General features: G+C 46.0%; 2 protein-coding genes across 2 annotated transcripts in view; both read right to left on the bottom strand.

Moving 5' to 3' along the window:
- Nucleotides 1-17,311, bottom strand: part of LOC139693516 (nucleolysin TIAR-like) — a 463,538-nt gene that overhangs the window by 266,472 nt on the left and 179,755 nt on the right. The window lies entirely within an intron of this gene.
- On the bottom strand, nt 6,958-14,072 carry LOC139693473 (uncharacterized). The gene is made up of 4 exons (XM_071591649.1): nt 13,976-14,072; nt 13,794-13,919; nt 11,433-13,679; nt 6,958-11,315 (listed from the first exon to the last, which is right to left on the bottom strand). The coding sequence occupies exons 1-4, from the start codon at nt 14,070-14,072 to the stop codon at nt 10,189-10,191; spliced, it is 3,597 nt and encodes a 1,198-aa protein (XP_071447750.1). The 3' UTR covers nt 6,958-10,188.

Below are 17,311 nucleotides of genomic sequence, written 5' to 3'. Positions count from 1 at the left end.
TCGACCCAGACGCGCGCAATAGACCACCGGCTTCGATACCTGACCTTTTTAAAGGAGAGTGAGAGGTGCCCGAGCGAAGAGCGCCCAAGCAGATTGCCCCGTAACGATAAGTGACAGAATAAATGCGGGGAAGATGGGAACGAGGCGCGCCTCGAAATTTTCCCAACGCGCCACTTAACTAACCACTGGAAACGGACCCGATAGTATCACCGACCTGGGAACACCTGCAATCAACATCCGCCTGCTGATATCAAAGGACCCTTCCTGAGGCTATACCAGACCAAGGGCCCCCCTCCCCACGCCCTCCTTAATGCTAGAAGAGAAAGCTATAAAATGGAAAATGCATACTTTCCTAGCTTCGACGTGGAAGTACCCAACTCCTAATACTCGAGGCCGGTCTCATTAAAATAGAGCCCAAATTTGCATATGGCGAGGCGAGCGTGAACGAAGCCTTTCCATGGTCATCATCATTCCATTGTTTCTACATATACTCAAATACCACGGGATCCGGAAAAAAGGTGTGTGCCATGAGATACAAGCACCGACCATTTGTTCTTTATCCTGGTTTGAAACCAAGATTTCATCTACATCTACATAAATATCCCTCGATCTAGTAAAATGGGATGTGGCAAGGGGTGCAGGCACAAGGTGGGATGATTAAGGAAATTATCAGGCGAGTTTGATGATTTAGTGATAATAAACGTTAAGTTCTTACATCGGTAGATGAATGCCAAAAATGAATGGATTCGCTATTACCGGATCACTGGAAAATTGCATTAAGGTACAAGAAAAGACGAAATTCTTCTCGAATAAGACATCATTGGGTAGTCCGAGGGCACAATTCGATTCTCGGAAGAAGCGTCGGCACCCTGCGACCAATCCAACCTGAATGATCTCCGAAATTGACGAAATCCTCATCGACAACGCGCCCCTTCATCCATCTTCAAATACTCTCTGGTTATGAATGAAGCAATCCCCAAAATAGACATTACCGAGTTCAACAACCTCAATGTTTTTACGATCTTTTTACGGGCATCGAATGTGCTGCCAATTACATCTGCCATTATGATATACCACTTCAATAATCGATTTCAGGAATGTTAGTGACACATTCATTCAAGAAAGAATACTGCATTACTACTTCAGCTGAAAACGACGACATATACTCATTTAGACGGCACAGGACGACGCGCTCACCATAACCAAGCTGGTGGGTGGCCGGTGGGCTCAAGGTTGCCCAATTCAAGGACATCATCTGAATTCGCTCAATGTAATGCCTATTTTGAGGTCAGCTGTTACGGCCATTGACGCCAACGGTCTCGGGGGGCGCACCTACGAAAAGATCGCACGCGACGCGGTGGTAAGGCCAGAGGCACGATGGCAAGCAGGCGGGCAGGGAGGCGGGAGGGCGGGTGGGGGAGGGGATTGGACGCTGAATGAAGCGCTTATTCATCCCACCCATCAATTGATTAACAATGTAATTAAGGTTCAATTTCACTATCCTCAAATTAGCGACTTAGAGCGAAAATTCCCTGGGTCAAGATCATTGAGACAATGTTCTAGTTACAGTCTTATATTCAGTGAATATTGTTCGCACATATAGCGGTACTCTTTATCCATAATTTTCCTTAGCCTCGCCATCATGTTCCACTGCTGTATCTTGAAAATATACTAGACACAACGAATTCCAAGAAACTGCGGGAGATGCCGCGACAGTAACTCTTTCAACCGAGTCATCCGCTAATGTATAATACAATGCCAATATTTCATGGCGTAAAAATCACTCGCCTGGATGCCGGTCAAGGCGAATGATTTTTACACTATGAAGTTGTAGCTTTAGATACGATGGGTCCGAGGGTGCAATTTCTTGGAATGATTTCAGTCATTATTCCTAAAGTAGTATGCAATTCACCATGGTTAATAATATCCCGATATTTTGATTGAACCTAAAGCCTCTCTAAGCGGCATTTAGCAAATACATATAAAGTTTGTACAGGGCTGATTATAGTATCTACTCTTGGTTTATAGTTCAATAGAAAAAATTATTCAATCTCTTCGATGCGTGAGAGATGGACACACATCCCCAAGTCTTCATTCCATAACGAAATTATCTAATTTAAATTTGACACATTGATCCAACTTTTGTTTTGGTAATACTATTTGTCTACTCGTATTTCTCGTTCATTTAAAAACTTTCGCCACGAAAAACCTCCTTCAAAGCGGAAGCGTTTAATTATTTAGTCAGGGCGGTTTCACCTATTACCGCTTGGTAATATTGACTTAATTTACCATTCAACAGTATATACTCCTAAATTGTTTCAAACTGCATAGATTTCTTCAGAAGGGGGCCATCCAATAGAGGTTCGTGGACCTCATAATATCTACGGAAGAGGACAAGAAAACTGCGATGATTAGGGCTACCAACACAAATTATGATGACAGAATCAATCCACTAAATAGACCAGTGCCCCTAAAAGACGCACGACGTAGAGCCGACGCATAAATTCACCGTCTTTACTTTCGTCAGGGAGGGGGGTTCACTTGGTCGGTGGATGAAAAGAAATTAACATCCTCGGCTTAACGTATCTCCTGATTAACAATACGCTAATCAAACATTCAACTTGAAGCAAGAATATACAACACGTGATAAACAATATTATCCTCTAAATTTGTTAAGCGACAATTTTTCCTGCGTAATATTAGGCCACTCGGGATTTAAAAGTAGGAATTTTTGACAACTAAGAAAACAATGATGCTCTACTAAAAATGGATCATTATTTAATCAGCTTAAATTAGATACTTTGTCGATAGATGTAGATACGTCTCTGTAGGTGTGAAACAGCATGCTTTTGTCAATTTTTCATACGGTTGTATTCAGATTTGCCCGTAATGTGTACATGCATTGTGTTAACTCAATCTTTAGAAACTTTATTGCATCCGTTTCCAAATTTGTTCCATAAAACTATTATATGCCACACGAAATTGTACTATCATTGTAAGTATTGTAATATCATTTTTTCTATCAACACATAATTACGTTGAAATTTGGTTTCTTTTTTTTTAAATGGATAGTATATTTCTGAAAATTCGTCAACGTAAAGATCTACATCTAAACTTAAACGTTATGCACTTTTTATAGGATACTTTTCAAACCAAAATGCTAAATTTTCGGAGCTATTTATTTTTTAACTAACTTCAAAATGGAATAAATAACTTACAAGAGCATTTACCTTAAGCTCTTCCCTTAAATGCAACAATTTCAAAGTGCAAAAAATCACCATCCCGGTCGAGGCGAATAATTTTTATACTTTGCAATTGTGGCATTTTTAAGCACATTTTCCTGGTGGTTCCATTAAAAGTTACTGTCGCGGCATCTCCCACAGTTTCTTAGAATTTGCCACGGGTACCCTTAAACACCTCAGTGCATAGCCATTGAAAGTGACCCACTGCAAACGACTTCGGATGCCTGTGATATTACACGCACGGTATTTCGTCACAATATCATGTTCCATTAAAAGCTCCCAAAATTTCGGAGTGCAAAAGGACGCCTTAGCAGCTTAACTGGCTGAAGCACTCGATTGGAAATCGAGGGATCCGGATTTTTATCCTGGTTAAGGCAAATGGTTCTTACACTTTGAAATAATTGCATAAAACTTTATTACCAATCAGTGACAATCAATTATGAGAAGCAACACAGGAAAGTCGTATTCACTTGCTACCGGGCTTCGATCTGACTGGGAGTCTGAGGCGCGCAGGTTAGGGCGGTTTTAATATATATATATATATATATATATATATATATATATATATATATATATATAAAGAGATAGACAAACTTGCAACGTCAACAACAAACATGTGAAACGGCGAGTGGAGCATCAAGCGAGGGATTCCTTCGACGAAATCACTCCAGAAACAGACCCACTCAACGCGGGGAAGGGCGAGTCTTTCGCTTCGTGTGCAACGATAAGTCTTCACGTCTGAGAGACTTTCTTTGTATTACTTCTCATCCATACTGCATGGCGCAACACACGGGAAAAGATCCGATTCCATCACGTGCTGCACATCCAGCGTCTCTCCCCCTTCACGGATGCACATTCTAGATCACGACAAAACTGCATCCAAAGAATAACCCCAAATGAAAAGCAGGCCACGTGAATAATACACGTTCTTCGGGATGATAGTGTGTTACTTCTCTCCGCATCCATGAAAAATTTCGTTGGAAAGTCTCGAACAAGTGAATGGGCGAGTCCGTGTTCTTTTATTCTGAAGCAGGTGTGACCGATCGATCTCGTGCGATTAAGAGTGCAAATTCATTAAATTATACGATGAAAATTCATATATATATATATATATATATATATATATATATATATATATATATATATATTTATATATATATAACACCTTTTGAAAGTCTCACGGACGTGAATAATAATGTATAACACTTAGCACTAGTGGACACAGACAAACACACAGAAACACACAAAAAGGAGACTCACTATTTGAGTTAGAATATTTGAGTAAGAGAACTGAGTTCTGTCCCTCTCTTCCTTGATAAAGGTGGTCACGACCACCGAAAATTCGAAAAATAGAGAGTCTCTTTTTTGTGTGTTTCTGTCTGTGTCCACTAGTGCTAAGTTTTACACATTATATATATATATATATATATATATATATATATATATATATATATATATATATATATATATATATATATATATATATATAGGGAGCTACGAAAATTCCTGGCATGCTCCACTGTCTCAATGAGTCATAAGGCAAAAAAGATATATTTTCATGAAGTTCCTTACAAATCATTCAACAATATTTTATGGTGTCAATAGTGAAAGGTTTTAGCCAATCGGATGAGGCTTCTCTAATTACGAGTGCAAGCGATCACGGCTGTCTGTCAATCATTCGTCACAATAACCAAAAAGAGCTATATAATTCATTAGATGGACTCGTATGAATGCCTATCCCGCCGATTTGTTTTTGTGCATAATAAGTAACAAATTTTATTTCCCCAGTTCTAACTGTTTAATAGTAATTCTATCAAGCCGTAACGAGGAACCTGTTCGCTGTATCCTTTTCACACCCCAAAATAAATCCGAACGAACGAAGTGTACCTTATTACTTAACCGAAGCATCACAAAATGAAATATGGAAATAATACATAAACCTACATAAGTGTGATATTAGCCACTGTTCTAGAATGCGTGACAGACTGTGCGAGACTTTTCGCACCTAATCAATCGAGTTAAGTAATTTTAAAAACCTAAAAACTACAAGGATCTAGAGGTTCAGAGAATTCGAACAAATCTCCCGTTGTAAAACGCAAGTGACATAAGTAATCAACGATGAGCGGACAGCAGGTGGATCGTGCGAGTCAGAGGGGTCAATCGCGGAATGGAGAGATCGCGCAGTCAGTGATCACACGGATGGCTATATAAGCGACACCTGATACGTGAGAACAGTACAGAGACGTGCTAGCTTTTAATAAAAAATGAATGCAAAATTGATGAGGGAGCCGAGACGCTCAGGCTGCGTAAGACCTTCAATAAGACATACGACGTAAGAAAACCCAATCGAAGGAACAGTTGCACACCGCCATAACCAAGTGTCTCCGGATAATGAGAACGCTAGTCCCTGCTTTCGCGGGCATATCGGCCACGGCAAGGCGGACCTCTCGGGGGCGCCACAATTCGACCGACAATAAAAAACAAAAACGTCTGCCACACCACACTCTAGATGGTACTAATTTCTGGAAGGAAATGAGAGCGGGAGAAGGGGGGGAAGAGATGATATTCAGTCACCGCAAGGCGTGTCTCTCCTCTGCCATCTCTCGACCGGGTGCTAATCATCGCCGCCCAGAGAGAGCCCGCGGACCAAAGGGGTGGAGATCAAAAGCGCCCTTCGACTTATTTTCGGCGGAAAACCGGTCCACGAGACTAGGTCGGGCGTCGGTGGGATAGGAGATGAGGGCAAGGATGGGCGGTCGACCCGCGCAGACGGAGGTGAGCAGTTTCCGGAAGGGCCGCTCCCGTTATCTGGAGAGGGAGAACTTGGGGGCCGCGCCGGTGCGGCCACACGGGGCGTGGGGACGAATCGCCCATTTACCAACGTGAAACGGGCACATAAGCGCACATGATGAGGGATCACAAGAGCGGCGAACACTCTTTCTTTCCAGCGGGAGGGCACTCGGGGACGCAGGGCAATTGATTTCAATAATGCTGGATATCGTTTTAATATGATGAGAGAATAATTTTAATGTGCCACGTAAAACGAAGTTTCGTTTGGGGCGTCAATCATCCACTAAAACTTCGCAACGAAATAGGGACGTCATAGACGAAAGGCACCCAGGCAAATGACTCGCAAGAAGACGCATTTGAAATAAGCTGGAAAAGATAAAGTAGTCCGCGACAGGGAGAAGCGAGGGCACGAATGGGTCGATTAGGAAATTAACACGGATCAGATGATTGGATAACAAATTTATCGGATAAACAAAACATTTAGGTCTACATCGATCAGCTCATGATGGCCGGAAACAAAAGTCTATTAACTGCTGCTTACCTGTTCTATTCACTAATTCGGAGAGTGCTCTCACGACAGAAGTCCGAACGAACGCGAAAAAAAATGAGGATGGAAGGATAATGCCTACCTTCTTCCTTTTGAACATCCCATGACGAAGAAGCTACCACTCACTCACAAAATAAGGTTCAATAGTAAGAAAAAAATTAACAATCTTTCATCACACCATATTCATTTGATGAGTGACAACACTACCTTGAAATCACTCATTCTAAACAGTAACACACGAAAAAATCTAAAAAACTTCTTACTCAACCATGCAAACAATTTTCAATTGCCACACATTGAAAAAATCAATAAAAATAAGGTAATTATTTTGATATACCTTTAATTGTATAAACAGAAATACAATTTACATTTGCACATTTATCAGTATATTCGCTACAAAAATACAACACAATTGGCACAAATTCCATTCAATGGAAAACATACATACGCTCACACTCACTCCGGCATTGGCATGTTACATTAAAATATCTGAATCCGTTAACGGCAAGGGGAAACGATTAATATATATAGCGTTTCCACATTGCATTGCAACGGAACATAAATAACTTAAAATTTTCATAATTACCGTCCCACCCGGACGTATGGCAAACAGGCACGAGGAAGAAATACATATACATAGTTTGTAAGTAGGAAAGGGAGTGCCTGCTTGACCTACATTACGGATTAACACCAATGTAGTTTTTGGGCTTATATCCTCCCTCATATAAATTACAGATGGTATATGAAATTTTTTTGCCATTAAATCGAAGAGACGAAATGCGGAACTAACAAATGCAGTCCGCTCGACGATAAAATGTCTAAATGTTTTTTTTTCGATTTTATACTAACAAAGCATGATAAATGGCTTTTCGTCAACAAACTGCTTATTTCCTGAGAAAGAGATTTAGCGAGCACTGACGGGTGAAGGTAGATGGGGCAGGTCGTGAGCGATCGTGCGCTACGATCAAAGGGATAGGGGGAGAACTGCATTTTTTTGACAGAGGTACCTTCTAACTTACAGGTTGAAACTTGCTTCCAGAGTGACTTGGATGGATTCTAATCAAGGTTCAGCCGAAATAAAAACAAAAATCTGGCCAATCTCTCGGAAAAAGGAAAATGACACCTCCCCTTCTAGGTATGTTGGAATTGCTCGACTACATTGTTTGAAAAATGATTCAACGAATGCCCCGAATCAACGAGTGCCCAATGATTCCTAGAGAGACGTTAGACGGAGTGCTCGACGCCAACAACGGACCTCCACTCGTGGAGAGAATTGCGTCGACGATAGCAGCGATGGGATCGCTGAGTTGGGAGTTGAGTCTGGCGGCGGGTGAGTGCGGATGGAGGCGAGAGATGCCATACACACTGGAAGAGGGAAAGGGGGGCGGGGGATGTGTGGGCATAAGGGGCGGGGGTCGAGGTGGAGGAAGGGGGATCATAAGTTGAGCAAGGAAGAAAAATCGCAAGACGACAGAGGAGAGGAGAGTCCGACAGGGGGCGTTCCCCCTGGGAGACCAGGGGCGGGGAATCAAGAGAGCAGGCAATCTGAAGGGGGGTGGGAGGAGAGAGCGTGGAGGACCATGGTAATGACCCACTTTAAACACTGTCGCGGTGGCAAAGCGAGATGCGCGCACACACGAGGGACGGAGAAGGCTGGCAAACCGGGGACTGAGGGCCGTCATCAGTGCCCATGGGGTCTTCCCGTGGAACGGTGGGGGCAGGCAAGATGATATTCCGCCGCCTGGGGGCCGCTGTGAGAGCGCCGGGAAGGAAGCGAAGAGGTGGTCCTCGGCCATTCGTCTCGACCAATCTCAAAACTTGGGTCCGGCCTGACCGTACCCTTCCAGCAAATTTGAACACCCGTCCTCCTCCACTCCCGGCAACCCCTTGGAAGCCGGCCGGCCTTCTCCCCCTTCCGCCGCTGGAACCCCGCTCCGCCCGGCTCCTAATCATCTTATGCGCTGCGCTCTCTCTCTAGGTCACGCCGACGCGCCAAAAAGAAAAATAAACCAATCCCCAGCTTCGGGGTTAACGGGAAAGGGAGGGTAGAAAGAGGGGGGCAGGCGCGCCCCAATCCACCTGACGGACATCACTGTGGCGGGCGAACCGGGCTGCCCTCTCACTCGACGATGGTTCTCTCTCCTCTGGCACCTGCGAATTACATTTCGTACCCAATCTCTCTCCCTCTCCGCTCCTATTTTCCTAATTTCCCCGGTGGGCGAATGACGGGAAGGAGTGTGTGTGAGCGTAGAATGGTGGGAGGAAAGACTCGCAATTCGCGATGACTCCCTCGTGTCAGTAGGCGGGTGGGGGGGGGGAGGGAAAGAGAGATAGAGGAGACACATCCGGGTGCGGACGAATGACCCGGACTCTTCGCCTCGTCTCCCTCTCTCTCCGCCTCGGGTCCGATTCAACAATTAGTGCCCTCCGCGCCCTTAAACTCGAACAACGAAACAAACCAAAGCAGTAGCAGCACACACGCGCTTCTCCTTCCCTTGACGTTTCTCGCCCCTCGAGCCCGACGCTGCAGAGTGTTACCCCTCGAGTGCACCAGTCAGTCAGTCTCCCGGATACACCGTGCGAGATTAAAACAATGCCAACGCGAGTACGGAGACGAAACCCACTCCGGGCGTGTATCGCACGCAAACTCATCGGGCTTTGCAAATTTTTACGTCTCCGAAATTAGGGAGAAATACTTTGCGCGGCAACGGAGCGGAAACTCCGATGAGTGCACATAACACGACTCGAATCATTAATGGAGCACGCTTCTCCCGGAACTCTTTTGTGCTGCAAGGATCCTTCAACGAGCGGGGTTGGTCGTGAAAAGGAAACCAAATGCAAAGGAAAAGGGCGCATAAAAGTAATGAGCTGCGCTTAATAATGAGCAACAAACAACCCGGCAACACACATTCCGCGAGGGTTCCCATGCCGACTTTTCCCTCTTCCCACTACCCAGCACACTCTTTCTAATGCATTTCATACACTTAAAGAGCTCATAAAATGTCGAGACATTCCATCGTAGGAGAGAAGAAAATGCTGAAAACAGAACTCGCGACCCACTTACATAAAGCCTTGGCGGAGGAGCGACTCTGTTCGAGGCTGGCTCGTCTTCTTCCCCTTCCCGCCCCACTTCTCGCTATGCCCTACCCGCCCCAACCGTACATACGAAATTCCCCAAGCATGCAATCCGCGCATCCCTCGCTCTGTCACCCGGCAGACCCTATATCCCATGACCCGGGGCAAAAATCCAGCAAAAGCATAGTTCGATCGGTAACTGAAACAAGCCAACAAATGACTTGTGGAACTGGACTTAAGATATCGGAGAAAATCGCCTCAAACCAAACGAGCACACTGTGAATTAAACTAATTGCGGGATTTGAGAGGGGAGGTGAGAGGAACAAATCGTAGTCACTTCCTACTACCATCAGTTTCGCAGCTTCTCTAGTGTTTACAACACGACGAGAAATGACGTTGTGAGGTTTAATATTAACTAAAATATGAGCCACGAAAATAACTAAAAATTAGGGCGGAATCACAACCTCGGTATCGTCGGTCATCGTTAACACCATTTCAGTCATCGTTGTACCATAAAAATTATGGCACACATTCTTATTTCTTTTTATGAGAGTTTGTTTCGAAGTTACTTCCACCAGTTTTCCCGTAATGATACTTAACATGAGGAGCAGTGAAGGACACATACGATCCGAAATTCGGATCGATGGGAGAACCAGTCACGATTTCGACGTTCTCGTCTGAAGACGGACCACTGCCCACGCTGGAACTTACACTACTGCTGACACTCTGACTCGTGCTGACGACTGAGCCACCTTCAAATGCGCCACCTCCTTCCCCAGAGTCCGTTGCACCCTCCACGTCACTATCCTTCGCCTCCCCCGCACCCCCCAGACCATTGTTCGATTCGGGCGGAACGGGCACCACGTAAGTCGCGTCAGCGATCCCGTGGGTCTGGCTCTCTTGCTGCTCTCTCTGATATCTTTCCTCTTCGGCCTCCAGCTGGTCCAGGTATTTCTGGATCTCTTGCTGCAGAACGGCATTTTCTTCCGCTTCCAGGGAGGCCGTCGACGGAGTAACGATAACTGGCTTGTCAGAAGATTCATTGCTTTGTGCTGAAGCAGTCTTCTCCTCTTTCCTCCAAAACTCGTCGGCCGAGCCAGTATTCACCGTCCGGACCTTAACCTTTTTAGACTCGGACGTCTCTTCGTCGGATTCAGAAGAGTGACGGGCAGTGGCACCGGGGAGCGAAAGGGTCTCGCTGGCAGACGACGCGGAGGCATGTTGCTGCTGCCCCAAGGTTGGATCGTAGTTGAGGTCGATGTTGGAGCCGTAGTTGACGTTGATGGACGAATGCGCACCTGCCTGGGCAGTATTGTCTTGATTCTCGATAGCAGCCAAGATGTTTTGCAACAGACCATCGGATAACACAGATTCGTGTGGAATGTCGGGTTGGTCCGGACCGCCTCCGGCAGGTTGGATCTGCAGGGTGTAGGATCCCTGCTCTCCCTGGATGGGGATGGTTTTTACCCTTCCGTGGGCATCGCCCACTGCTGCTGCAGTCGGCTGACCTACACCAGCTGCGTTTCCGTCGGTAAGGGCTGATGGCGTGGGTATGTGCTCACCCGTGTTTTCGGAAACTGGGGCTGGAATCGGAGATGCGGCGGGTAACCCATAATTTATGGAGACATGGCCGGCAGAAGACAAGCCATCTATAGCTCCGCCTGAAAAAGGAAGCCCATTACTTACTCCTAAACCGAATGGTGATAAGTTAGAGTAGTGAGACGGTTGCGGTACAACAGAATTAAAGTCATTTCCCAAGTAACTATTTCTGAAGTTACCTGTACCGATTGCGGAAGGGAATCCGTAGTTCAGGCCTTGGTCACCACCGGTGATACCAAAGTTGGAGATCCCTTGGGACAGACCGAGATCTAGGCCCTGATTCAATGGAATTCCATAGGTCGCCTGAGGTAACACTTGCGCGAATCCCTGATCTCCTTGGGCAGCATGGAGTGGCTCACCGTAAGTTACCTGCGGTAAAGCTTGAGGCAAGGTCAAATCTGTATTCAGGTTGACTTGTGGGACACCATATGTAACTTGGGGTTGGTCTAAGTGGGCAGCTGGAGCTAAATTAACCTGTGGAGTGTCAGGTATGCCATAGGTTATACTAGGTGTAATGGAAAATGATGTTTCTTGATGTCCTAGCACAGGGCCAATGTTAGATTGGAATGACGTCGTAGTAAGTGGTTCAGCAGCCGGTGCTCCATAGGTCCCATGGACTATAGCTGGAGGGGAAATATCTACTTCTGGAGCCTTCCCGGAAATTTCGGGCCCTCCGTAAATGGGAGAAGGTTTACGATGCTGATAGCTGTTTTCCGGGGTTGGTCCACCAGAAAGGTTAGGTCCAGGACCACAGCATGAAACAGCAGGAGGCGGTGGGGCTCCATAGCTGGAACTCACGCCCCCATGCCCGTGCCCTCCTCCCCCACTTCCAAAACCATGTCCACCACCCGATGCATGACCTCCACCGCCCGATGCGTGAACTCCACCACCCGATGCGTGACCTCCACTTCCGAATCCGTGGCCTCCGCTACCAAAACCGAGCCCGCTTCCATGTCCCTTGTGCCCGTGACCACCGTGATGACCGTTTCCGTGTCCTCCTCGATGACCATGCCCATGACCGCTGCCATGCCCGTGGCCAGTCAATGTTGCCGATGATGAAATGTGAAGTCCTCCGCCTAATGCGGGGGGTCCATATGTACCGCTTAAAACTCTGCCTTCGTGTCCTCCACCTAAGAAGTCTCCAGAGGGTTTTCCAGATGCAGGATATGGTCCTCCGCTTCCACCTGAAGGAGGCCCATAGGACACCGAAGGAAATCCCGATACTGCAGAAGAACCGGACACTGAGGCAAGACTCGGATCAGGGACAGGTGGAGGAATGTAGTGACCTTGGTGATGATCGTGAACATTTCCTTGAGCTGCCGCCCCAATAGATGTTATCAAACCAGCTGGCACTGGCTCCCTAAAATGAATTGGCCTTTTTGGGGGGCTTCCACCGGTGAAGCTCTGGCTTACATCATGGCTTGGAGTTCCATACGATGCAGACGGGGGTGGAGGGGGCGGTGGCCCACCGTATGAATCTGAAATTACTCCTGAATGCCCACCACTTATAATTGTCGGAATAAGATTTCCTACGTCGCCTCCGCCGCCGATGGGTGCCCCGTACACGTCGGAGATAGACCCAATGCTGCTACCACCACCATGAGAAGACGGCGGTGAGGAATGCTGCCCTGGAATCGGCATCCAGCCTTCGTATGAAATATCAGGACGCGAAGGAGCATCTTTGGATGGCGGTCCGTAGTGAGGCTTTGGTGGTGGGCCGTACAAAGGTTTCGGTGGAGGTCCATAGACTGGCTTGGGTGGTGGTCCATATACAGGTTTTGGTGGGGGCCCATAGACAGGCTTAGGTGGCGACCCGTAAATTGGTTTTGGCGGAGGTCCATACACTGGTTTTGGCTTAGGCGCAGGAGGTGGTCCATACACAGGCTTCGGTTGAGATGGCGGTGGTCCATACACTGGCTTAGGTGGGCCATAGACAGGTTTAGGTCTATGTGGAAGAGATGGTGGGCCGTATACTGGTTTAGGAGGGCCGTAAACATGTTTCGGGGGAGATGGTGGCCCATATACGGGTTTTGGTGGTCCGTACACAGGCTTTGGAGGTGGTCCATACTCGGGTTTAGGAGGAGGCCCATATTCAGGTTTAGGAGGGCCATACACAGGCTTAGGAGGCCCGTAGACGGGTTTAGGAGGCGCTGAGGGTGGCCCGTACTCTGGTTTCGGAGGAGGCCCATATACTGGTTTAGGTGGCGGACCATATACTGGTTTAGGTGCTGCTGGTGGAGGCCCATACACTGGTTTAGGTGGGGGGCCATAAACTGGTTTGGGTGGAGGCCCATATTCTGGCTTTGGTGGAGGTCCGTATACAGGCCTGGGTTTAGGCGGAGGTCCATAAACCGGCTTCGGGGGCCCATACGCATGCCCTGGTGCTTTGGGAGGCCCATACACTGGCTTAGGTCCATGAGAATGGCCTGAAAAACCGAAAGAAAGTCCACTACTACCCAGTGACCCTCCAAATAACGACGACAATGAAGATCCGAAGTTTGAAAATGATGAGCCAAGGTTAGACCCAAAGGACAACCCACCTCCTTGGCCATGTCCGGATCCACCGTGGCCGTGCCCGGATCCACCGTGGCCGTGCCCGGATCCACCGTGGCCGTGTCCGGATCCACCGTGGCCGTGCCCCGATCCTCCGTGACCATGCCCGATCCCTCCGTTGCCAAGCCCGATTCCTCCGTGGCCATGTCCGATTCCTCCGTGACCATGCCCGGATCCTCCGTGACCATGTGAGTGACCGCCGTGACCCCCGAAGGAAACTCCCCCTCCAGAAGATCCGAAAGACAATGGGGGAGGGGGACCGCCATAAGAGTCCTTTGTTAGCCCGAATGGGGATGATGGTACAGCGTGCACACAGGGCGGTGTCGCGGGTAATGCGGGGCTACCGTAGGAAGTGTCCAAGGACCCCCCTCCGCTCACTAATGCGTCTGACGATATGGAAAATGATTGCGAGGGGCCAGAGACTCCGAATCCACCGCCGCCATACCCGTGAACTGAGGCGTCTCTCCTGTTTGCTTCCTCCGTCGCCTCGGGCTTTTGGTCATCAATTGTCGTCTCCTTCTCCTCCACGAGTATTCCATCACTGTCCGTGACAACACCTTCCACCAAAGCTCGAAGAGTGAGCAGATATAATATGGTCAATGATAAAATGGCCTGCAAAAATTAAAACGGAAATTTCATTACTAATGGCAATATTGACAAAAAATATTCCATAAAAATATTTAAAGAAAGCCTATTATGTGGCTTTCATCAATTCAGTACTAAAGATACAAGAATGGCTATTATAAAATAATCATGCAAGGGTTAAGGAAAGTTGGAAGTAGGAAATTCTCTCGCCTTCATACATACCTTAATTTGAAAAATCATATCCATATTAATCATTATCTTTTTACTCTTTTAATCATTTTCTCCTACGAGTCTCCGGAAAGCATAGCGAGGGACATAAGGAAATGTTTGCAGGGAGGTACCAACGCTCGACACAGCCACACATGGTCCCCACATATGGTCGACATGTACAAGTATCGAGTGATTAGAAATTGTATAGAAGGCCCAAGGAGCGCGGCCTTGCCGGTCGTCACGTCACGCCTCACGCAATAAACGCACGGATGACCGTAATTCTTTAAATCCCTGATCCTTTAATTCGACTGAGTACTCATCGATTATTCAAAATGTGTAATTGTCCATAACTTCTGAAAAATTATCTTAACCTAGGAAAGAGCGGCCACCGCACGCTATTTTTTAAGAACGATTATTGATATTATTTCACTCATACATTAGTGTCGCGAATCGAAAGAATGCATGATGAATAATATCATTCGTTTTCAAGGAGGTATTTTTGAAACATTCCACAGACGATAATAATTAGGTAGGTTTAGTACAATTACCAATTACTGGCAAACAATAATATTGGTTTTCCATAATTAACGCATTACATTTTGCGCAATTATATCTTCCCTGTTTACAAAATGCATCCCACAGAATCAGAAGTACTTGACAAAGCTAATGATAAAAACTATTTACCTTCCAAAACGGTATTTCTTCTGCATGATTTATGCCAGAGGTTAAAAATTTAACCTAACACAGAAAACCGCTCAATAATTACCCCAAAAAATATTACCTTGATAAATACTAACCAATGCTTTTGCATATTTAATAACCCATGGCAAAAAAACAGTGAGAAGAAAATAAACCAGTAGGAGCATTGGATACAGGCCATCCCACAGTCTTAATGACAAAACCAAAAGGTCCGACAAATTTAATATAAACATTCACCTCACCATAAGTTCCCCACGGACACTTCAAACTTAATAAAACGGCAGCTCGTCTAAATGCAACTGCAAGCCAATTATGTAATTGCAACCAAGGAGTTAAAAAGTGACAAAAATGATTTAAAAATGAAAGGGAAAGGAAGAATCGGGAGAGAAGTGTGGAGAGATGGCTGTGATGGAGATAGCAACGGGCCGCGAATGGTACGGAGCGGGTGGGTGGCGAAGCAGGATAAGGGACGTGGGGTGGTGGGGGGAGAGAGAGAGAGTGAGCCGACGGTGGGTGGGGATTATAGAGGAGCACACGGAAGGAGGTCAAGAACCTTCTCGCCCGTTTATTTGCCGCCGTGTGCTCCAAGGGGAAGTGGGATAATTTAAGCGCCGGAGATGGAGAAAGAATCCCACATAAATAAAAGAACAAACCAACTGGATCGGAAGTGGGTAGCGAGCCAACCGTGGTACGTGAGGCGATGGAGGAGAGAGGCGGCGAAAGGGTTGACCGAGGAGATGGTGAGAAAGATGATCTTCCGCATGCATGCGTAATGATAATTTATATATATATATATATATATATATATATATATATATATATATATATATATATATATATATATATGTGTGTGTGTGTGTGTGTGTGTGTGTGTGTGTTTGTGTGTGTGCATACATAAATACATAAAAAGTTCGGCCAGAGGTTATGAAATAGTGAAAAAGGAAAAAAATGTAGGGCAGAAAAAGAGGGAGCTTTCGCATTGATCAGAAATAAATAGTCGTTAGGTTCCGCCCGAAACATATACTATATTTAAGAAAGTAGAATAGCTTGAGCCGCCATACTATTGGGTGTGAATTTCACTCGCCGTTGTGTTTAGTGCCATGTGAGCTCTACTTTCGCCTGACAAACGACCCTTCGCGTAGATAACTGGTTGGTTTACAAATATACAATACATACTGTAAGTATATTAAACGAGGAACTTTTTACATCGCGGTGTCCCCGGCCACTATCAAGAGAATGACATGAGTAGCTGACGGTAGGAAAATGGAAGGAGAAAAGGGAAAATTGGGGCGTACTATAAATAAGGGAGTTTGGGTACTGAATGACTTGGTGTTGAGCTATTAGGAAGGGAAGACGTGCACGCTTCTCCGTACCTCTGTATATTCCTCCTCTCAAGACATACACAAACAGACACTCATACTGATATACGAATGCATGTGCAAGTATTTAGCATGAGGAGCAACATAGACGTTTTTAAACAGGGAAAACGCATAAAAAGGACACCTAAAGGAGGGTTCCATGGTTTAGGTGTTCCATTAGTCTTAAGTAAGCGAAGTCGAGAACAAGGATTTTGAATTTTGGACCCGTGTATCTGAATAATTCGTAAATATTGAACTCGCAGGTCTGAGAGTCAGACTGGTTGTAGGTCTCGACTACAAACCTGCAATCCATCTGATGACGACCTACATAAGAATGGCTTTTGAAATCTCAAAGACGTAAGTGCCACAGAAATATTCCGAGTAAAAGACGTATGGGTTGGTTGCTATGAGGCATAATCTCGTTCGTATATCTTATTTCACCGGAACCCCTAATGGCCTCAATCCGCTTGGAGAGCTTAATACACAGAACAATTATCCGATATGAGGATATCAATAGGAATGATAAGTCAACATTTGTAGTACATTTACTAGAAAACCCCCTTAATTTTGACCAGTTACGTAACAAAAAGTTAGCCTTAAGCTCAGAAATAATGGACCACAACCCTAAGGAGATCCTCAACGCTCATTCAGGG

Source organism: Hetaerina americana, unplaced genomic scaffold, assembly GCF_022747635.1.
Source record: "Hetaerina americana unplaced genomic scaffold, ioHetAmer1.1.p SCAF_5, whole genome shotgun sequence".
Classification (NCBI taxonomy): Eukaryota; Metazoa; Arthropoda; class Insecta; order Odonata; family Calopterygidae; genus Hetaerina; species Hetaerina americana.
Note: the sequence above shows the minus strand (reverse complement) of the source record. Positions and strands in the feature narration are given on the sequence as shown.

What these genes read in the sequence shown, in the direction of transcription:
- LOC139693473 (XM_071591649.1), bottom strand. Translation starts at nt 14,072, where the DNA reads ATGGCGGTCCCCCTCCCCCATTGTCTTTCGGATCTTCTGGAGGGGGAG. An exon ending in ATCCGGACATGGCCAAGGAG is followed by an intron (nt 13,680 to 13,793) that starts GTGGGTTGTCCT and finishes TCGGTTTTTCAG; the next exon opens with GCCATTCTCATGGACCTAAG. An exon ending in CCCTTCCGCAATCGGTACAG is followed by an intron (nt 11,316 to 11,432) that starts GTAACTTCAGAA and finishes TTCCTTTTTCAG; the next exon opens with GCGGAGCTATAGATGGCTTG.